The following is a 20,000-nucleotide window of genomic DNA, read 5'->3' as shown; positions in this document are numbered from 1 at the left end:
GTGAGGAAGCTAATTGAAATGGTATACAATAAGGCTAGCTTTTAAGTCCGGGTGAGAATAAAGACTTTATCTCCCCGGTGAGTTCAGAGAGCCTCGTGGTTGACTCCGTCAATACCTCCACATGATCCACTAACCTAATGAGTTCTGCCTCAGAATGCTCTGAGGGCCAGGGAGGGCCAGGGAGAAATGAAGAATTAAATAGGCCTGTTGTGTAGCTTTCAATGTGAACCTCGTAACTCGTTCATATATTGTAGTTATAGGAGTCTATAGACATTTGCTGTACTGGAGAGTGTGTGTGTGTGTGTGTGTGTGTGTGTGTGCGCGCCTGCGTGCGTGCGTGCATACGCGCGTGCGTGTGTGCGTGTGCGTGCGTGACAATCCTATGGTCAATACAGGTAAGTCATTTAGAGGTGCTTTGGGATTATGATGATACAGATCAAAATATTGATTGAATACCAAAAATTAATTCAGGGCTTTTTGAAACAACACTTTTCACCATCTGAACTGTAGCATTCTGTAACAGCATCTTGTGTAGTTATAATCAATGGTAATCAATCAGACTCAATGAGGCCCTGATTTTTGCTTCCTACTTAATGAAAAGAGGACAGATTGAACAACTGGGAAAAAAAGCCCTCATATTTGCCTTTATGGGAGCCAACCCCCCACAGAGACCTCTACGTTATATAGAAAATACCCCTCTGCTCTGATCTATCACCTGACCGTGTGTGTGTGTCCCCCACCCCCAGGCATGGGCCAGGCAGACACAGTAGTCAACATGAGGAAGGTGACCCACCAGACGGCGAGAGAAGAGATGGCCAACACGTTCCTGCTGCCCTGTGTCTTCACCCTGCGCCCCAGCGCCTCCCACGAACCCCCCCGCATCAAGTGGACCAAAGTCTGGGGCCCGAGGGGCTCGGACGGCCTGCAGAAAGAACAGTCCGTCCTGGTCGCCAAGGACAACGTGGTCAAGGTGAGGGGGATGAGAGAGAAGACAGAAATGTGCAGACGTTTACTACAGCTACTTTCCTTTCATTCCTATGTTTGGATGTGAGAGAAGAATCTCCCTCCTTTCTGTCTCCCACTCTTTCTTCACCCATCCTCTCTTCCGTCCTGTAGGTGAAGAAGGCCTTCCAGGGCCGTGTCACCCTGCCTGGTTACCAGGACAATCGCTACAATGCCAGCCTGGCGCTCAGCGGGTTGCGCTCCAGCGACTCGGGCATGTACCGCTGTGAGGTGGTGGTGGGCATCAATGACGAGCAGGACACCGTGCCCCTGGAGGTCACAGGTAAACATCAAAAGTTCAGGACTTTATCGTCCATTTTTGTTGGGTTCAAAAAGGGAATTTAGCTCTTGTATTGACTCTTGCGGGTGACCAATGACTGTTGGCAGTGCAAATGCAGAGAATGTTTCAGAGGGGGTCCCATATTGATAGTTAAATTCTTATGTAGGTTCTGATTTTGGTAATGAATTTGAACCCTTTCGTCTGGTCATTTCAAACCCTGTTTGGCTTACAAGCATGCAGACTCATGACAACAATACAAGAACAACCAGTCCACTTCTCTAGCCTGGGCCCTCTGGATAAACCCAGTAGAACGATGACTGTACCTGTCCTCTGGTAATACATGACACCATGTGTTGTTTATTGTGTTTGAATGTCTGATTTGGCGACTGTGAGCCAACTGGAGCGTATAGGAGAGATCACTGACCTGCTAGCTGCAGGCCACTTAGGTGCTATTAATGCAATGCAAGCAAATCAAAGTAATGAGAAGGTGGTGGCCCATGCTATTATCTACTATTAAATGTATTTTGTGGGATCTGCACTGCAGTATATGCTGAATGCATTGCGATCACCATTGTAGTGCCCTTTGGATATTATGGATATTAAGGATATCATGCCAACTCAGGTAGAGACATTACTGTATAACAGTAATTACCAAATGAAAGTCTCTCAGCTGTAGAAGCATCATCAGAGTATTTCCAGGTCACTAGCTGTTTTTAATAATCGCCCATTATTGTAATGACTGGAGGGAAGTCACACTCTGCATTAGCTTTACTATGCTGCTCAGTGCTACAAATCCAGCTAATGTTGCTAACGTCAGCTCCATTGCACGGTAAAGCCCAGTAGCCTCATTCACTCACCCACATACTGTTCCCTACACTGGCTCTATGTACTGTACTGGACTCCCATTGAGAATAGCTCTACTTCATTACCCAATATAGCCCCCACGTGTGTGTGTGTGTGTGTGTGTGTGTGTGTGTGTGTGCGCGTGCGTGTGTGTATGTGTGTGCGTGTGCATGTGTGTATGTGTGTGTGTGTGTGTGCGTTGGTGTGCATGCGTGCGTGCGTGGGTGTGTGGGTGTGCGTGTGCGTGTACGTGTGTGTGTGTGTGTGCGTTGGTGTGTGTGTGTGTGTGTGTACGTGTGTGTGTGTGCGTGTGTGTATGTGTGTGCGTGTCCATGTGCGTGTGTGTGTGTGTGTATGTGTGTGCGTGTCCGTGTGTGTGTGTGTGTGCATTGGTGTGTGTGTGTGTGTGTGCGTTGGTGTGTGTGTGTGTGTGTGTGTGTGTGTGTGTGTGAGTCAGTAGCTGTCTCAATAATTATGACATTAAGGAGTGAAGTTTCCTCTAATTAGCAGAGCTCTTTTTTCTCTCTCCATGAGAGGACTTGATTGGTTCTCCTGTTGAGACCCCTGGCACCTTGCTTAGGAGACCCTGTCCCCCCCCCTCCTCCGCATTGCCAATCGATTAACACGCTATAAAAACCCCTCCTTCAGAAAGAGAAAGCCATTACCCCTCCGTCTTGGACTGATCTCCAGGGCTTAGCCTTAATTGCAAATCACGCTTCACCGCAGACCGCAGGATTCCACACACTAACTCCCTTCGAGTGCTTAATATATTAATTAGCAAGTATTGATACTGCCTGGCTATATCAATATCATATTAGTTCTGGTTATCCTGATCGGCTTGTTATCGTTTCTAAGTCTTCTTCTTCTTCTTCTTCTTCTTCTTCTTCTTCTTCTTCTTCTTCTTCTTCTTCTTCTTCTTTTTCTTCTTCTTCTTCCTCTTCTTCTTCTTCTTCTTCTTCTTCTTCTCCTTCTTCTTCTTCTTCTTCTTCTTCTTCTTCTTCTTCTTCTCCTTCTTCTTGGCCCAAATTGATCGATCAGTTGTCTGTGTCCTACCAATTACAGCATAGACATTGATTCCACCTGTCAGCTGTGTCGCGTCATGATCTATGGCAAGCCTAGTTAAGTGGTCACTGGTCAGGAAGAAATAGACATATCCTGCTACAGTCCATTGATTGCCTTAAATGGCGGCATATAACATTACAATCCAGGTACCATGATGGGTTTTTTTATACTCTGTTCCACTACTCTATTATATAGTATAGGCAAAAATAGACACATTGCGGTGACATCAAGGTATAGTCCTATATTCAATTCTCTGTAGGTAAGTGGTCTCTATAATTGTGTTACAATAAGGGCATTGCTCCATTATGTATTAGGTATCTGAGGACGTGTTCTCCCCTGACCTCACTGGAGACTAGGGAGGGAGAAGGAGTGTAATATGGTGTGGGTATAAATAGAGTGTGAAGTTGTGGAGTTATGAGCAACGTGACCCCGCTGGTTAATTGAACTGAGTCCTCCCATGGACCTGAAGCCCATTGGCCTCCATAGAACGTTAGCCGTACCACACTAGGATTTCTCTGTCTGACCTAGCTGCCTCCTAGCCCCAGAGGGGTGGCAGAGCAAACGGGGGGGAGACTAAGAGAGGAGAGGAGAGGAGAGGAGAGGAGAGGAGAGGAGAGGAGAGGAGAGGAGAGGAGAGGAAAGGAAGGAGGAGGTGGAAATGAAAGAGAGCACTCCTGCATCTTGTCCTTTGAAGTTGAGGAGTATATGGCAAGGGAGCTGGATTGAGATTTGTGTGTGTGTGTGTGTTTGTGCGCGCACACGTGTGTGTGTGTGTGTGTGTGTGTGTGTGTAATCGGTGGGGGATACACACAGGCTCATTTTCTCCACGCCTAGCCTGGAGCGTGATTGCTTAAATTGGCCCCCTAGCCCCGAGGAGCTTCTGTCATTCTCCCCCACAAAACAAGCAAAGATAAAGGAGCCATGTTTGGAGCTGCATAGCCAGCTCTCCGTCCTCCGGCTTTCATGTATGGTATCCTCTCTCAGGACTGGATGGATTGCTAGCAGGGGTGGGAGGTTAGTGATGGCAGCCTCGTGGGGGAATATTGGATGGACACTTCAAACACATCCCATTTCTCGGCACAGTGAAGTGGAATCCTGTCCATTCACAGGTCAGGGAATGTGCATGGGGACTCATCTCTCATTCCTTTGTTTTTACTTCTCTTATCGTTTTCGTCTCTCTCTCTCTCTCTCTCTCTCTGTCTCTGTCTCTCCCTTCTTCTTCTCTCTCTCTCTCTCACTCTCTCTCACTCTCTCTCTCTCTCTCTCTCTCTCTCTCTCTCTCTCTCTCTCTCTCTCTCTCTCTCTCTCTCTTTCATCCTCACTGTTTTATTCTCTGAGATGGAAACAGGCCATAGTTCAACTGATATGAACTGTATTTTGTATGCAGGTACTGTAAAGCGGTACGGTAAACAAAGTTGCTGTTTGTCATGCTATTTATCCAAGGACAGCATCTCTCCCCCAAAGACAAGCCTGTCTGTCTGATGCAGATTAAAGGTCTACGCCAACCAGCCAAACATAGGCAAAGAACGGATGCACCGAGCGGTGACGTTAGTTATTCATGGAGCTATTTGGGAAAGTAACGCCAGATATAGCTACTGTAGCAATTCTCAATAAAATGTGTCTAAAGGTCGTTTGACTTGGCCAGTGAAGAGGATTATATTTGACTCTGGGCGCTAACAGGATAGCCACGTCACACTTCAGAGCCCTGTAGCTATGTGAAATGTCACGGCACATGGGAAATCGTTTTAGGAGGTGCACCAGGATGTCATATATCATAGATACTGTACAGGACAAACAGTATGTTATGATGTTAGGTTGTGTGTGTGTGTGTGGGTGTGTGTGTGTGTGTGTGTGTGCGCGTGCGTGCGTGTGTGTGTGTGTGTGTGTGTGTGTGTGTGTGTGTGCGCACGCTTGTGTGTGTGTGTGTGTGTGCGTGTGTCCTTCCAGTATAATATGAGAGTCTCCATATCACCCAGGGGTGACCTACTGTACTGTCTCTCACCACCATGTCTTCTCCACAGGTGTGGTGTTCCACTACCGGGCGCCTCACGACCGCTATGCCCTGTCCTTCCCTGAGGCCAAGCGTGTGTGTCTGGAGAACAGCGCCGTCATCGCCACGCCAGGTCAGCTCCAGGCCACCTTCGCAGACGGGTACGACAACTGTGACGCCGGCTGGCTCTCTGACCAGACCGTAAGGTGAGATCCAATGACCGGACACAACGAAACATACTGTAACAGTCGCCTTAACAGCTGCACACTGTAACTAAGTGGGGAGGAAAAAACTGTCATACTTTACATTGTAGTAAGTTGCCCCTAGTTACAAAACTGTGCTGTTACATAATACATTAGTAATTGCTTTGTGTTTACATACTGTAGTAGAGTTGGGCAGTTTGTGTTATTACACCTCTACTGCAGCTAGAAAGAGAGGCATTTGCCTTGAAATGCCTCAGATTTACAAACATATGTCGGGTTTGAATATTTGACATGCTAGAAGCAGCTATAAGAAGACCAAACAATATGAGAGAGAACTCCCCAACAGTACAGAGAGTCTGTGCAAAGCATTCTGGCCCCAGTGGACCTCTTCTAATCTCCGAATCTATCTAATCTAAATGGATTTAATTGCTTGTTTACATCTCGTAGACTCGCTCTGTCATTCCTCATTTACCCTCTCCCGTTTTGTGTCCCTCGACTGTCTCTCAGGCTGATGTTTGTGTTGCTGTTTGTGTTTCTGCTTGCCACCTCCTATTAAGTCAAGAAGTCGATGTTGGACTGTCAGAGTTTGAGTGAATATTTGTTGACATATCTATATCAAACGGCTTGCCCAATAGTACAGCAATCGTGGTGGAGCAGCTTGCATATTTCTCTTACCTGAGGGCAGCTTCCCTCCTCTCGTCCGTCCTCTGTCCCACCTGGGAGTGCTTTAATTGGGGTAGCTCCAGAACAACCTGGCTGCACATCAATGAAGAGGCAAACGGCCAATTAAATACTGTAAAAACAAAGACACCGGCCATCGACCATCTTTCTTTCTTTATGTGACTTCGTCGTCTGACGAAAACAGGTTGCAATCTATCTGAATCCAGGGTAATTGTTGTGAAGAGAATGTGTGTGTGTGTGTGTGTGTGTGTGTGTGTGTGTGTGTGTGTGTGTGTGTGTGTGTGTGTGTGTGTGTGTGTGTGTGCGTGCGCGCGCGCACGTTTTTTTGACACCACAATGCCGTTTGAATCAATGTTCTTTAAAGTAATTGCACAGTTGGACCAGGTAGCTGGGATATAGATTGCTTTCAGCCTCTAACTCACTCAGCCAGCCAGCTAGCCATCTAGCCAGCCAAGCGATTGGACTAAATTCCTGATTTTCTCCGACTCCTCTCCGCAGGTATCCAATCCAGTCGCCCCGACCTGGTTGCTATGGAGACCGCGAGGACTCACCTGGAGTCCGAAACTACGGCAACAGGGCTTCTGATGAGCTGTTTGATGTCTACTGCTTCGCGAGGCAACTGCAAGGTAGGACTCATCAATTAGAGTTTAGTCATGCATGGGTCCTCGTAAGCCCCAGGTCGGCGGTGGTCGAGAAGTGTGGCGAAGGCTTAATTCTCTGTTAGCACAGAAAGAGAGACACTACCTGGGAGCCCAGGGTTTCATGCTCTTGCTACAGCTACCGGCCTAGCACTGCTATTATTAAACCAAAGTGGGTCACTATAGTTTAAGCCCAGCTCTGTGTTGTGAGTTATGCCCAGGTCGGGATCAGGGAGCTGGTACAACATGTAGAGTCATATTCACATTGCAGGTGCTCATAGAAATAGGTGGCTTTAGAATAGAGCTTTGGACAGAGCATATTTGGGTCATTTGTTACTGTGCAGAGCCAAATCTGTCAGTTACTACAGTGACAGTAGACTCTACTCTCTCTAGTTATATTAAGCTAATCATAATGAAAGGTGTTAACTAAAGTATATTCTCTACAGAGAAAGCCTGAGTAGAGAGTAGCTAGGCTTTCTCTGTAGAGAATATACTTTAGTTAACACCTTTCATTATGATGAGCTTAATATAACTAGAGGGAGGTGATGACTCTTTTGGGGGTTCTTCTGGTGTCCAATGCTTGTTAATGACGTGATTCTATAGAAGCTGTGTGTTTGGTGGCGTCCTCTTATCTCCTGTCCAAAATATCCCCATCACACCGTACAGCTAATATCCCATTTCAAACCTCTCACTCCTCTCTCCACCCTTACCCCTCCTCATCTCTCTCTCTCTCTCTCTCTCTCTCTCTCTCTCTCTCTCTCTCCATCCCCCTCTTCCTCACCCTCCACACCTTTCTGAGTCTATCTATCGATGTTCTCATATTTCATATCACGTCGTACCTCTCTTGGATGTTCATATTATACTTCAGCCCCCCACCCCCACCCCCACCCCCACCCCCATCCTCTATTTCTCCACTCAACCGTCCCATATCGCTCTCTCTATCCATCTCATATCTTCTTATGACTCTACACCTCCATAGTCCTCATGCCATAATTTCATTTTTCTCATCTCCTCATCTGCCACCCTTCCGCAGCTCTCTCTCAGTCTATCCATGTCCCATCTCCTTTTCTCACTTCACACCTCTTCTCCCCCTCTCTCCCTACGGTACATAACTCCATGCTCCCCCTCTCTCCCTACGGTACATAACTCCATGCTCCCCCTCTCTCCCTACGGTACATAACTCCTGTTTGCCGTCTGTAAATATAGAACATACAAAAATGTCCGGCGCTTTTCATCAGTTTGCTTCTTGTGAATCAGATTTCCGATGTGTTTACTGTATTACAACCCCCCCCCCCCCCCACCCCCCGCCTCCCCCCCCCACCTCTCTGTCTCCCCTTCCCCAGGTGAGGTGTTCCACTCGTCGGTGCCGGAGAAGCTGAGCCTGGCCACAGCCTCCACCCACTGCCACTCTCTGGGAGCCCAGCTGGCCACGGTGGGGCAGCTCTACCTGGCCTGGCAGGCCGGTCTGGACCAGTGTGACCCCGGTTGGCTGGCCGACGGCAGCGTGCGCTACCCCATAAACGTTCCCCGCCGCAACTGCGGAGGGGGGGACCCCGGGGTGCGCACCGTGTACCACAACCCCAACCGCACCGGGTTCCCAGACACCACCGACCTCTTTGATGCCTTCTGCTACCGGGGTACGGCACTGACAGAGAAAACAGGCGCCATGGCAACCAGCTTGTTTAATTCCCTTTAATTAGTGTTTTCTTTTTTTTTTTTCTTTTTTTTTTTTAACTTCATGCATGAATTAACACTGAGGGGACTCTGTGACATTCTGTCCCCTCTGGGGTTTGAAGCCTGTAGCTACTGTAGCTATTGCCAACCAGAGCTGTATTAAGCAGGCTTTCAATACAGGCTCTATAGAGAGAAGCCAACAGGGGTGGATGCTGTGAATGTCCTTGTGAGTGTCATTCTACTGTTTATAATGTTATGGAACCACTTGAGATTTGATTAACTTAGTTGCGGGTTCTCTTTGGAATGACTCTAGACACTACCACTGTATGCAGTGTGTTCTGATTTGATTATGTTTTGAGCATAGAGTAGGATCTGCATTTCACTGCATTAGATCCTGTGTCTCTGGGATTTGATTGACTCGGGCAAAATGGATACAAAGATAATGAAGTCTCATCTTACGTTATGTTTTTTTTTTTAGATACATGTATCCAAGGAGATGCAGTAGGGAAAATACTTCTCTGTCTGTTTTTATTAAAGCAAAACACAAGCAGATACAGAGAGGTCATCGACTGTATATTAAAAAATACGGGAAATGGATTATTCACGGCTTATTGCTAAAATGACATTCATATTAAAAAACAATGCGTTCGTCATACCAGCAAAGTAAACAAAAGTGCTAATACTGAATCTATAATATCATACCGCCATGCCTTGTGTATTCCAGAACATCAAACAGGGATCCAGGCAGCAGAGGCAGTGGGGCTCCAACAGTACAGTGACCCAGAGGTCAACTCCTCCGGCTCTGACCCCCAGCCCCAGCGTACGGCCCCCTACCCCCAGCCCTCCACCTGGACTGGCATGGTAGATCTGGATAAAGAAGGGATCCGCTCCATCGCTGGCTCCAACGAGTCCTCAGAGATCTCAGAGGAGCATGTGGTCATTCACCTGAGGCTTGGCGAGAGCTCTCAGGGCTGGGGGGACGAGACCCAGAAACCCGGACCACCGCAGGAGCCCTCCGTCTCCAAGACCAGCACACTGGGCCTGTCTGCCCTGGAGAGCCTGGAGACCCATGGGGGCTCCGCCCAAGAGGAGGAGGGAGGTGACGGGGGTGAGGAGGGGGGCCGTTCTGGGTCCTCTGACTCCCCTCTCTCCTCCGTGGCCTCCGCAACAACCCCCCAGGCCCAGACCAGCAACAACATGCTGTCCAACTTTGTGAACTCTCTGATGAGGCCCTTCAGGTACTGGGCTGCTGGTGAGGGCGAGGCTGAGACCAAGGCCACAGCTCCAGCTTTAGCCACAGCCACGGTGGCCTCACTGCCTGGGGGGAGAGCAGGGAACAGCCAGGCCCCAGCAGTGTCAGGGGTGACCTGGGGAAACATCCCCACTGGGGGGAAGGCCAGTGACAGCAAAGGAAGCGCCAACAACGCCATCATGGAGCATCGGAATGGAGGCCCCTCACTGAAGCCATCCACAGGTGGGCTACCGAGCCCAGGGGAGGGTCTGTTTGAGCAGGAGAAAGAGGTGGTCCCGTTGGTTCCGTTAGTCCCAGTGGTCCCCAAGCCTGACCGCAGTGACACGGCTACCCAGTCTGGAGGGAGGGCTCCCAGCATCTCCCGAACAGACCCCCCTCTTATCTCTAACGGTAAGATGCAAATATGAGTCATCATGGGTTGTGTTCCAATAGCCGCACTAGCCGACTTCTATGGACTGCAATGTATTGAGTGGTATGCTAGTGTATGGACACTCAAACACAGCCAGTGTGTGTGGTTTTGGCTGAGAACATCCTGTTTGCATTCATAGTTTATTTCTTTGTCCTGAAATGTATTTTCCTTTAGGTTTAGGCTATGTTTACCAGGACATTTGTCTGGCCTCAGTGTTCTCTCCAAATCATTGGTTTGTGTGAGATTGAAAATGCAGTGTTAACCACGTAGTAAATTGAAAAGACGTTTTCCGCCTGATGCCAGCCGGTCCTGTATTAGGCTCTCTACCGGTAAACAAAGTGAAGGTTTGCTTCCCGACGGTTAGACACACACTATTTCTCTTTCTCTTTCTCTTTCTCTTTCTCTTTCTCTTTCTCTTTCTCTTTCTCTTCTTCTCTACCTTCCTGAGGATTAGAACAGAGCACCTCTGTCTCATTTGCTTGTTTCAATTACGTATGTGTTTTTGTTTGTGTGTGTGTGGGTGGGTGTGTGTGTATGTGTTTATGTGTGTGTGTGTGTGTATGTGTTTATGTGTGTGTGTGTGTGTGTGGGTGTGTGTGTCTGTGTTTGGAGGCTAGGGAACCGAGCTCGGGGCTGGGGTACAGTACGTAACATCTGCACCCCAATCAATCCTCCACAGAGCTGAGCGTGGGCATGGGGGTCGTAAAGGTCACCATATTGGGCTATTCCTGGCTTGAAAGTTCAAAAATAATTCCTCTGATTCCACTGTGAGGGAGGAGGGGGAGCAGGTTTGGGTTTAATCTCACAGCCACCACTTGCGTAGCCAGCAGCGCTAACAGAGAAGAATAGACAAAGCTAAAAGTCTGTCAGTGAGCTTTAAAAAACATTCAATAAAGGTAGGCTTTCTCCATAGCGGGGGATTCAATACATCAGGGGATTCATAAATACAAATACTCTAACTATCCCTCCCCTGAAACCACATTCAACCTATGGTATTAATGTTTTACACTAGGAGAAAATCTAGCTTTAGTCTGCATACATTATTCACAACCGGTTCCCAATTAATGCAGAAGCTTGGGTATCTGTTAGCTGCGCTCCCACCATCCACGTCTCTGCCAATTAGAGCTCCCCTCACTGAATAGAGTCAGTAATTATCACCATGGTGAAGAGGAGCAGAAGGAAAATGAAAAAGACGAGTGGAGGAGGACTCAGGGATGGGTCTTTTTTTTTTTTTTTTTTTTTAATGCCGTTTTGGCAGAAAAGCTGTTTCAATTGATGTCTCCTCTTAAACTGGCATATCGCTCAACTGAATTAACTGCCTTATTGGGCACCTCAAGCTACTGCTCGCGTCTGGGGAATCTACGTTATCGATGGTTCCATTTTGGATTTTTTGATTGGAGGGAGGATGAAGCTGGGAGGGAATCGGGAAGACAAAACGGGACACATCTCATCAGGCCCCGCCTGTGTCAAAGAAACGCACGTGTCTCTTTGTGTCCCTCCCTCACTCTCCCACACGCACAGCGCTAGCAAACCAGCAGGAATGTACAGTCAATCTTATTTGATAGAACATCACACTCTGACACAAGCTCTCGTAATAGATGAGTGTGACACGATTCACTCTCCGTGTAATAACTTCTCCCCGGCCGCCATTATTAGATGCCATATCTTGGGAGTTCTGTGGCGTTGTGCTGAGACTGCACCGGTACAGTGTGTACCAGACAAGGAGCTCTCTTTTGTTGTTCGTCTACAGTCTCACATTATGCTTTCTGACCTGAGGGATTCTCTTGGCTTGTTTACGCGAAACTTAGAGTATATGTAGCTCTGCTGCCGCTGAAAAACACACAATGGAGGGACATCATTTATTTCCCCTCTTACTTACCCATATGGATGCAGTTTGTTATAAGTTTGTTTTTCAGTGGTTTTTCAGGATTTCTTTGTTATTTGTTTACATGGTGCCGGCTGAGCCAAAACCCATACAGTAGTAAAACAGTAACAATATAATATGGCATTTTTAAGAGCTTTATCCTAATCATAACCCATGTTATAGTATGTTTTATGTATTATATCAGTCAGTAAATAGATAATCAAACTACACGAATGCCTTTAATGAATCCCTTTTTCATCAGTACTGTGTGTGAAGCCCAAGTGGTTAATTAGCTATTCAGATTATTAATTGAACTATTACACCGGCTACAGCTCTTATGTAAATTAAACCAAGCTCATATTACAGCATAGTAGGGGAAGGCAACAGCAGACCACTGAATAATTTAGTATAGATTTAATATTTCATATGTGGAGATATTTGTGTTACGTTTCTCCCACAGTCATTTGTCGTATTATGTGGTGCAGCACGAACCCCCCTGCTGTGTTTAGAGATGTAAGCTAGGTGCCAGGGGCAGGGGGACTTTGTGTGTGTGTGTGTGTGTGTGTGTGTGTGTGTGTGTGTGTGTGTGTGTGTGTGTGTGTGTGTGTGTGTGTGTGTTGTGGTGGGCACTCTGTAACTCAGTAATGCTGTGATGTAGAGCTTCCCCAAAAACCAACCACACTTAAATCGCACAGTTAAGTCTGAATTATTAATTGTGTAGACACTGTCTGGTTTAGTGTACAGTATGTAGAGGGAGAATAGAAGTGAACATAATCTGAATTAACAATAGTGTAGACATACAGTAGTTTAGTACAGTAAGTACAGAAAGTACAGTGCTGTTTAACACTTGGTCAGTTTTACTGCTGTGGTAAAATTGACTGTGTGTGTGTGTGTGTGTGTGTGTGTGGGGGGGGGGGGTGGGGGGGGGGGGGGGGGGGGTGAAAAAAGAGAAATGGGGAACAGAGGAAGGAGGTGTGAAATTGCCTGGGACATATCCTCCCTTTGTGTGTGTGGTGGGCCTGATATGCAGGGCTGGCTTTGCTTTTTGCAGGAACACACACAGCTGCACCGTTATTGGCAGCAAGAATAAATATTTCCCCAGATTTAGCAGGAATTACAGTAAATTGCTGCTTTAAGTGAGGGTTAGCCTCCAGCATAGCAATGAATTAATAAAGCTTTCCTAGGACTGACAAAACGACTAATAACCATTTTATGTGTCTTATTTGATTTGTGTTTGCATATGCAAATCTTCCATAAATTACAACACATCTGGGTATATAGATATCAAAATTGATGAATGTATTTAAAAAAAAGACTGATACATAATGAAAATATCGATTTGAATATATTAAAACTAATGACGGCTTTGCCGTAGGCTGCAGCAAGGCTTGTGTTTTGATTGCTAATTCAATAGGTAGTTAATTAAAACCATTTTCCTCTTTATGCGGTGTTAATTATTGCATTTTGTATTCCATGCAGAATTCATAGCTTCAGGACCCAGTGGGAAGACAACCCCCACGGAAGCTGTGAACGCGTCCAGTCCCCTGGGCCCCAAGAGTGGCATGGCCTCAAATCCATTCCCAGGCAGCCAGCTGAGGTGGACCCTAAAGGCCATGAAGGGTTCTAGGCTGGGAGCACCCGGCCCAGGGAAAGTGGCCTACGTGGGGAAGAGCTCCACCTGGGAGCCCATGGAGGCCAAAGCAGGGCCCTTGGAGGTGATGACACTGCCTATGTCATCTAGGGATGCCCCAGAGATCTTCTCTGGTGAGGGGAAGGACCAGGATGAGGACAGGAGCCACCCTACAGGCACCAGAACCCTATCAGAGGAGGACAAGGAGACAGAGGCCAGCGGGGCAGGGAACGAGTTTCCAGCTGGGTTTGGATCCAACAGTAAAGCAAACCCAGCCAACAACAACACCAACACAAAGCCCCCATTACCTGGACTGAGATCCACCCAGACGCAAAGCCAGACCCAGAGTCAGACTGTGGCTGTGGCTGTGGAGGAGCACACCACTATCTCCCACTGGCAGCTGGTGGATCAGCCCACCACCTCACCTCCTGCTGGGGGCTCCCGTACAGCCGGTGGGGCTCCCCAGGGCCCAGGGAGAGGCGGTGAAGGGACCGCTGAGGAGGCCAGGGGAGAGATTCTGTACGTCCGACGGCCCACGGAGAAACTCTCGACCTCCACCTCCAGCAGGAAGGACTGGTCAGGTTCAGGTTTCTCCTCTCCTGTGATTAGGAAGCAGAGCCAGAACCAGAACTCAGCCAGGGAAACTGAGAGACACCCCAGACCAGATCAGGCCACCACACCTGGGGTCACCTCCAGACCTGCAGCCCCCATGGAGCCCCTGACCACCATCAAGACCTCCACAGTCGACTCTCTGACGACCAGAGACACTCAGAGAACAGACCCCGCCACCACAACCACAACCACTGCAGGTTCAACGGAGGAGAGCAGTGATTCAATCTCTATTGCATGGGTCCCTATAGAGAGAGAGAAGACAGACAGTACAGTTGAACCACATCTCTCAACCACTGCCCCAGCCAATGAAAGGCAACAAACCACCATAGCCTCAGCCCAGCTGACCACTCAGGTGGCAGATCTTGAGGGTAATAACCGTGAGGTTAAACCCAGTCTGGCAGTTTCGGAGTCGTTCGTGGTGGCAGGTAGGTGGAGGCTCTTCGGAGGGGTGAGCCCCAAACTTAAGGAGGACAAGCTCCCTGTGACCACGGACAAGACAGACAAGGACAAGAACCCCCTTGGTATCTTTCCCAACTGGGGCTACAGCCTGAACCCTTCAGGTAGATTCCCTTTTATTGTTTATCATCATCATCATCATCATCATCATCATCATCATCATCATCCTCATCATCATCTTCATCACGATTATCATTATCTAATCAATGCTATGATAACCTACTGCATTACTCTCATCTATCCTCATAATATATATAATCATGCAACGCTGCTAGCCTTTCCCCTCTACTGCCTCCTTCCCTCTCTCCCTCTCTCCCTCTCTCCCTCCCTCCTCCTCCCCCTTTGTCCCTCCCTCCCTCCCACTCTCCCTCGGTCCCTCTCTCCTCAGTATCAGAGGTGGCTGTAAACAAAAGCCTAGTAGACCTGTGAAACAACAGCAGCAGCAGCAGCAGCGTCAGTGCAGTAATTAGAGGGTCAGAGGGAGTGCAATTAGGACTGCTCTGAGAAGCACAGATCTTAGTCCCCAACAAATCAATGTTGACAGAAGCCAGAAGAGATGGGAGTTGTAATTGACTCCGGTCTCTCTCTCCCAGTCCCTCGCCCTGCCGAGGCTTTTGTCCATGTTCAAAATGGTACAGCGTGTGTTAGAGAGACATCAGCCTCCTCTGTCTCTCTTTCTCTGTCTCTCCCTCTCTCTCTCTCTCTCTCTCTCTCTCTCTCTCTCTCTCTCTCTCTCTCCTTGTTCAAATTGATTTCTCCTGATGGGTATGGGTTTCAAGCTGCTCCCCCTGCATTTTTCACACTGCAGGAGTGTCACTGAGAGTGGGAGGGAGTGTCTTCTAGTTGAGGAGTTTTGCCTCTTGTCCTCATTTGAAATCCACACACAATGACAAACTTCCTACTTAGAAAGATCCAATTAAATATTTAGCATCAATCTCGGTGCGCAGTCGAGGTCTGGGAAGGACTGATGTTCATTGAGATCTCTATGAATGATGTAACGGTCACAAGACGAAGCTGATATCAGTCATCCTTTCTTATCGGAATTTCTCAAATGTCCTGGGTCATACTTGGCAACGCTGCCCCTATGCTTACAGTAAGTAGTAACTCTGTAATTACTCTAGTGCTGTAGCAACGATGTATTGATACATATGCCGTTACACAGTGCAATCATGATTGCTAATGCTAATACATTGTTGCCATTAGAGTAATTACAGTGTTATTACACATGTATAGGGGCCACTTTGTTAGCACCCCTTGTATCTCTCTATGTTCTACCTCTCCTTTGTCTGACCTCCATCAGCTGCACTAAGTGAGTAAATAAAGGAGTAGATCAGAGCCCTGGCTGCCTGCAGGGCTGTGGGTGGGGGGGATGGAGTGATTGTGTGTGTGTGTGTGGGTGGGGGGGGGGGGGGGGTAGGACAGTGTTTGTCCTCCATCCTAGTGCAGGTGGAAGTTCATAAGCCTCTTTAATCAATGATCAGCTGCTGCAGTAGCTAACACAGTTTCAGAGCCCCACACCACATCCTACAACGGTCCTCTGTCTCTCTGTCTCTCTCTCTCTCTCTCTCTCTCTCTGTCTCTCTCTCTCTCTCTCTCTCTCTCTCTCTCTCTGTCTCTCTCTCTCTCTCTCGTTCTCTTTCTCTCTCTCTCTCTCTCTCTCTCTCTCTCTCTCTCTCTCTCTCTCTCTCTTCGTTCTCTCTCTCTTTCTCTCTCTCCCTCCCTCCCTCCCTATATGTCAGCATACAGTAAGGCTCTGTTGGAATGGTCTGGGCTCAGCCCCCTCCCCTTTAATTGGCTATGTATCACATGGTGATAAGAAACCAGGCACTGCTGTGTCAACCAGCACTCCATTCCTCCATCACTCTGCGTGACATGCCTTCCAGCTAACCACACACAGATACAGATAGATACACACACACACACACACACACACACGCACACACACACACGCACACACACACACACACACATATTTGTTGTGTTGATGATTCTTCTAAGGGAGTTTCACACTGTGTATAGTATGTAAATAATATGCATACATTTTATGTGTTATTACTTTGCCTCATTTGCATAATGTATAATCTAAATTGTATTTGCACTGTGAGATTATGACACAGCGTCTGGTAGTATGGAGATGGAAATGTATTAAGTTTACCTCAAAGGGCTTGTGAAAGTCTGGCACTGTATACACAGCATAGTTTATGGGCTGCTTCATACTTCATACACAAGGTAACCCAGCCTGCAGTGAAATGTACCTTGGTGTCTGCACTGCGGAGCGCAAGATAGAGCAGGAGGCATATAGTACAGTACGCTGTCTGTCAGACCCTTAAATTATCAGCACCAATCTGAGGCTCCGTCTGAGGGGTGGCAAAGAGGAAATGGGATGTTGGTGAATTATGGCCTCCCTGGCTAAAGCTTTGCAGAGATCCTAAGATGGATCAGACCCCCGCTGTACATCAATAACAAGTTAGTGAATTGGAGTGTTAACATTGGAGCGTTGCATTTGGCTCGGAGAAGCTTGGCGTTGCTGTACTGTATACAGTAGTGGATAGATGTTGCTGTGGAACACAATCTCAGTTTGTCTCTGGCCTCAGACCTTGGCTTGGTGTTGCTGTACTGTATACAGTAGTGGATAGATGTTGCTGTGGAACACAGTCTCAGTTTGTCTCTGGCCTCAGACCTTGGCTTGGTGTTGTGAGCGAAGAGAGAACATTGCTCTGTGCCTGTAGGACAGCGTATTGATTTTCCTTGTCACTTCGGGCCTTTGCTCTAGCTAGGTTTATGTGTTTTATTAGTAATCTGGTCACTGTGACCTCTCCCTCTACAATAATGTTTATAAAGCCTCCTTGGCCTTTGGAGTGTTAAGCAGCGCTGGGCTGGCCTCCAAAGCTGACCTCAGCGAGACTCCGACGAGGCGTCAGCGCCACGAAGACCGCTTCAGACTTCTGACACTAAAACTCAACCGTTGCCTCATCTCTCAGTCCGCCTCTCGGTTATTACTCTCAAGTCTTACAATATTTCTCCATGCCTTAATTCTGCCATTTTTCCATATCAAACGTTCTTCATGCTAAATCTAATCCCCTGCTATTTTCCTGGTGCTTATTTAATGAATGGGATGTGTTAATGTGCAGCCTTGGGGGGGCCGAGTGCTGCATGGTGCAGAAGGTGTAATAAATGAGGCCCTCCGCTGACTGTGCTGCTGAGCACTGGCTTCCTGGGTCCTTGTAACCAAGGCAGGAGGGAGGAAAGGAAGCAAAGTGTTGAACATGAGCTTAAGTGCGTTGTGGTGAGCACCTGGGGGATTAATGTGCATATGTATGTATATACACATTACTACTTGCTCACGAGTACACAATGACGATCCAAAGTGTTCAGTCCCGCTGGATTTCATTAAATACAGTGTCTTTACACCAATGGCGTATGAACAGTACATACTGTACATCCTAAAGAGCACGTCCATGGTGTCTATTACAGAATCACACTGTACTGTGAATATGAATAACATATTAGATTTATTTTCCCCAGCATCGGTACAGGATGTCCTAGTCATAGTCCTCTCCTCTGTGTAAAGCAGCCCTTGTTATACTGCTGATGTGCCTGTAATGCCTCCCGCTGAGAAATGGCTCCTCTGTGCCTTGTTGAGTAGAACCTCAGTTGACTTTTCCTAGTTAACAAAGGATTAGAGATGACAGATTGTTGGCTTACTAGTACTATTAGTATGCATTGTATTTATCTCCACCGTAGTGAGACACATCTTAAGAGCTGAATTCATTTCTTTCATTGAGAAGGTGCTCTTCGTTACAGCCACAAACAATACACGATTGTCAGAATCGCTAACGTCTGTAATGAGTTTGAGTTTTGTTTGGATTGTTCAACCAGTTTCCACAAAGAGACGGGAATCGCTGTATCCCTGGAGGCTTATTACAGGAGAGGAGAGGAGCGCTGCTTTTCTGCAGTTTATTCTCTCAGCTTTTGAAAGGAGAGTTGGAGTGGCGATCACAAAAGAGGTAATAGGACACGCCTGCTTCCCACCTCCTTATTTCATGTGTTGCTTGTGTTGCTTGTTGTGCAGCATACAGTACAGAAGAGATGAGCCATCATTAAAGTCTCTGACCTTTACCCATACAGGTGATTTGAAGCATTGTAGTGGGTGACTGTCTTTGTTAGGCCTGTTTACTGAGGGGACCATTAAGTCCACCTTTTCCTAGCATTACTTCCCTAGCCTAGCATGGGTGTGTACTGTGTTTCAATTGGAGCTCATCATTCAAAGGAAATAGTGAGGATTTTGTCCTGTAGGCTATAGACATAGAAATAAACAAACTCAATCTATTGGAAATAAAAGAAGAAAAGAAGGACCTTTGAAAAAAAAAAGCAATCTTACGTCCCAGCTGTTTGTTTGAACTTTATTCTTTTAATCTCCAATTATTTAATTGTTTCCAGCAGTTCAGTTTTAGCTGGCCGTAAACCGCACTAGAGAATGACCTCAATTCAGCCATATGTCATCCCATTAAAAATAAGTGACATTGATTCGATGAGTTTCATTCATTTTTATTGTTTGGTACAGCCTAGCGTGGAGTGGAGTTTTTTAGACCTGCGAATAACATCACCTCTGTGTCCTACAAAGTAGGAAATCAAGCTGCGGGCTTCTGTCAGAGGGAATATAATACCTTGAATAGAGTCATTGTCTGTGCACGTCTGCAGAATGTGATCCTGTGAGTCGCCCGCGGTGACCTGGATGGAAGCATTAGAGCAGTTGGAACAGTAGAATGGAACAGTAGAATGAAGTAGTCAAGTAATCTGATTATTCATACGGATTCAGCTTACTGATGGCTTATTTCACCACTGTGTCCCCTTGAGGAACAAAGTCTTCAGCAAAACTGAGCCTGCTTCCGTATGGAGTTTGGTTTTTATACACAGTCCGTGAACGAGCCCTCCTGCCAAATGATAGGATGGAAATATTGCTGCTTTATGCACTCAAAAGGCCCTAAGACATTTCAATAGCGCCGACTGTAATACAATATATTAGTCTTGCTGGCAGCAACACGTACAGTAGCACCTAGAGATAGCCGTCATCAAGGTCGACCCGCGAAGTGCTTGAATTATTTTTGATACACAGGGCAGAGATGGGAAGGAAGGCAGCAGGTTCTAAGTGGCGGTTGGAGGCAAAGCTCATGGCAGTCACACGGCGCCAGGCAATCACCAGGTCTGGGAGGGCAAGCAGGCAGGCTCGCTGTCCAGGGCATGGCGGAGGCGCCCAGAGAGTTCCCTCGGAGAAGGGGGTAGGGAATAGGAGAGATATGGGGGGGCTGAGGCTCACACGCCCACTTTGCTATTAGCAGGCCGCGATAGCCGCCAGCCTGGTGGTGCTATTAGAGGAGCTGTCAGAAGCTCTGCACACACTAAC

General features: G+C 47.4%; 1 protein-coding gene across 1 annotated transcript in view; it reads left to right on the top strand.

Annotated features, from left to right (window-relative positions):
- Positions 1-20,000, top strand: part of ncanb (neurocan b) — a gene marked incomplete at both ends in the record, with an annotated part of 66,048 nt that overhangs the window by 8,026 nt on the left and 38,022 nt on the right. Inside the window, 7 exons of the mRNA XM_083671556.1 lie at positions 747-970; positions 1,117-1,285; positions 5,209-5,383; positions 6,560-6,687; positions 8,043-8,336; positions 9,098-10,015; positions 13,378-14,700. Coding sequence (XP_083527682.1) covers positions 747-970; positions 1,117-1,285; positions 5,209-5,383; positions 6,560-6,687; positions 8,043-8,336; positions 9,098-10,015; positions 13,378-14,700 — 3,231 coding nt within the window. The remainder of the gene's footprint in view (positions 1-746; positions 971-1,116; positions 1,286-5,208; positions 5,384-6,559; positions 6,688-8,042; positions 8,337-9,097; positions 10,016-13,377; positions 14,701-20,000) is intronic.

The sequence above is a fragment of the Argentina silus genome (genome assembly GCF_951799395.1).
Source record: "Argentina silus genome assembly, chromosome: 6".
Taxonomy (NCBI): Eukaryota; Metazoa; Chordata; class Actinopteri; order Argentiniformes; family Argentinidae; genus Argentina; species Argentina silus.
The sequence above is the reverse complement of the archived record's forward strand: the minus strand, read 5'-3'. Positions and strand labels throughout refer to the sequence as shown.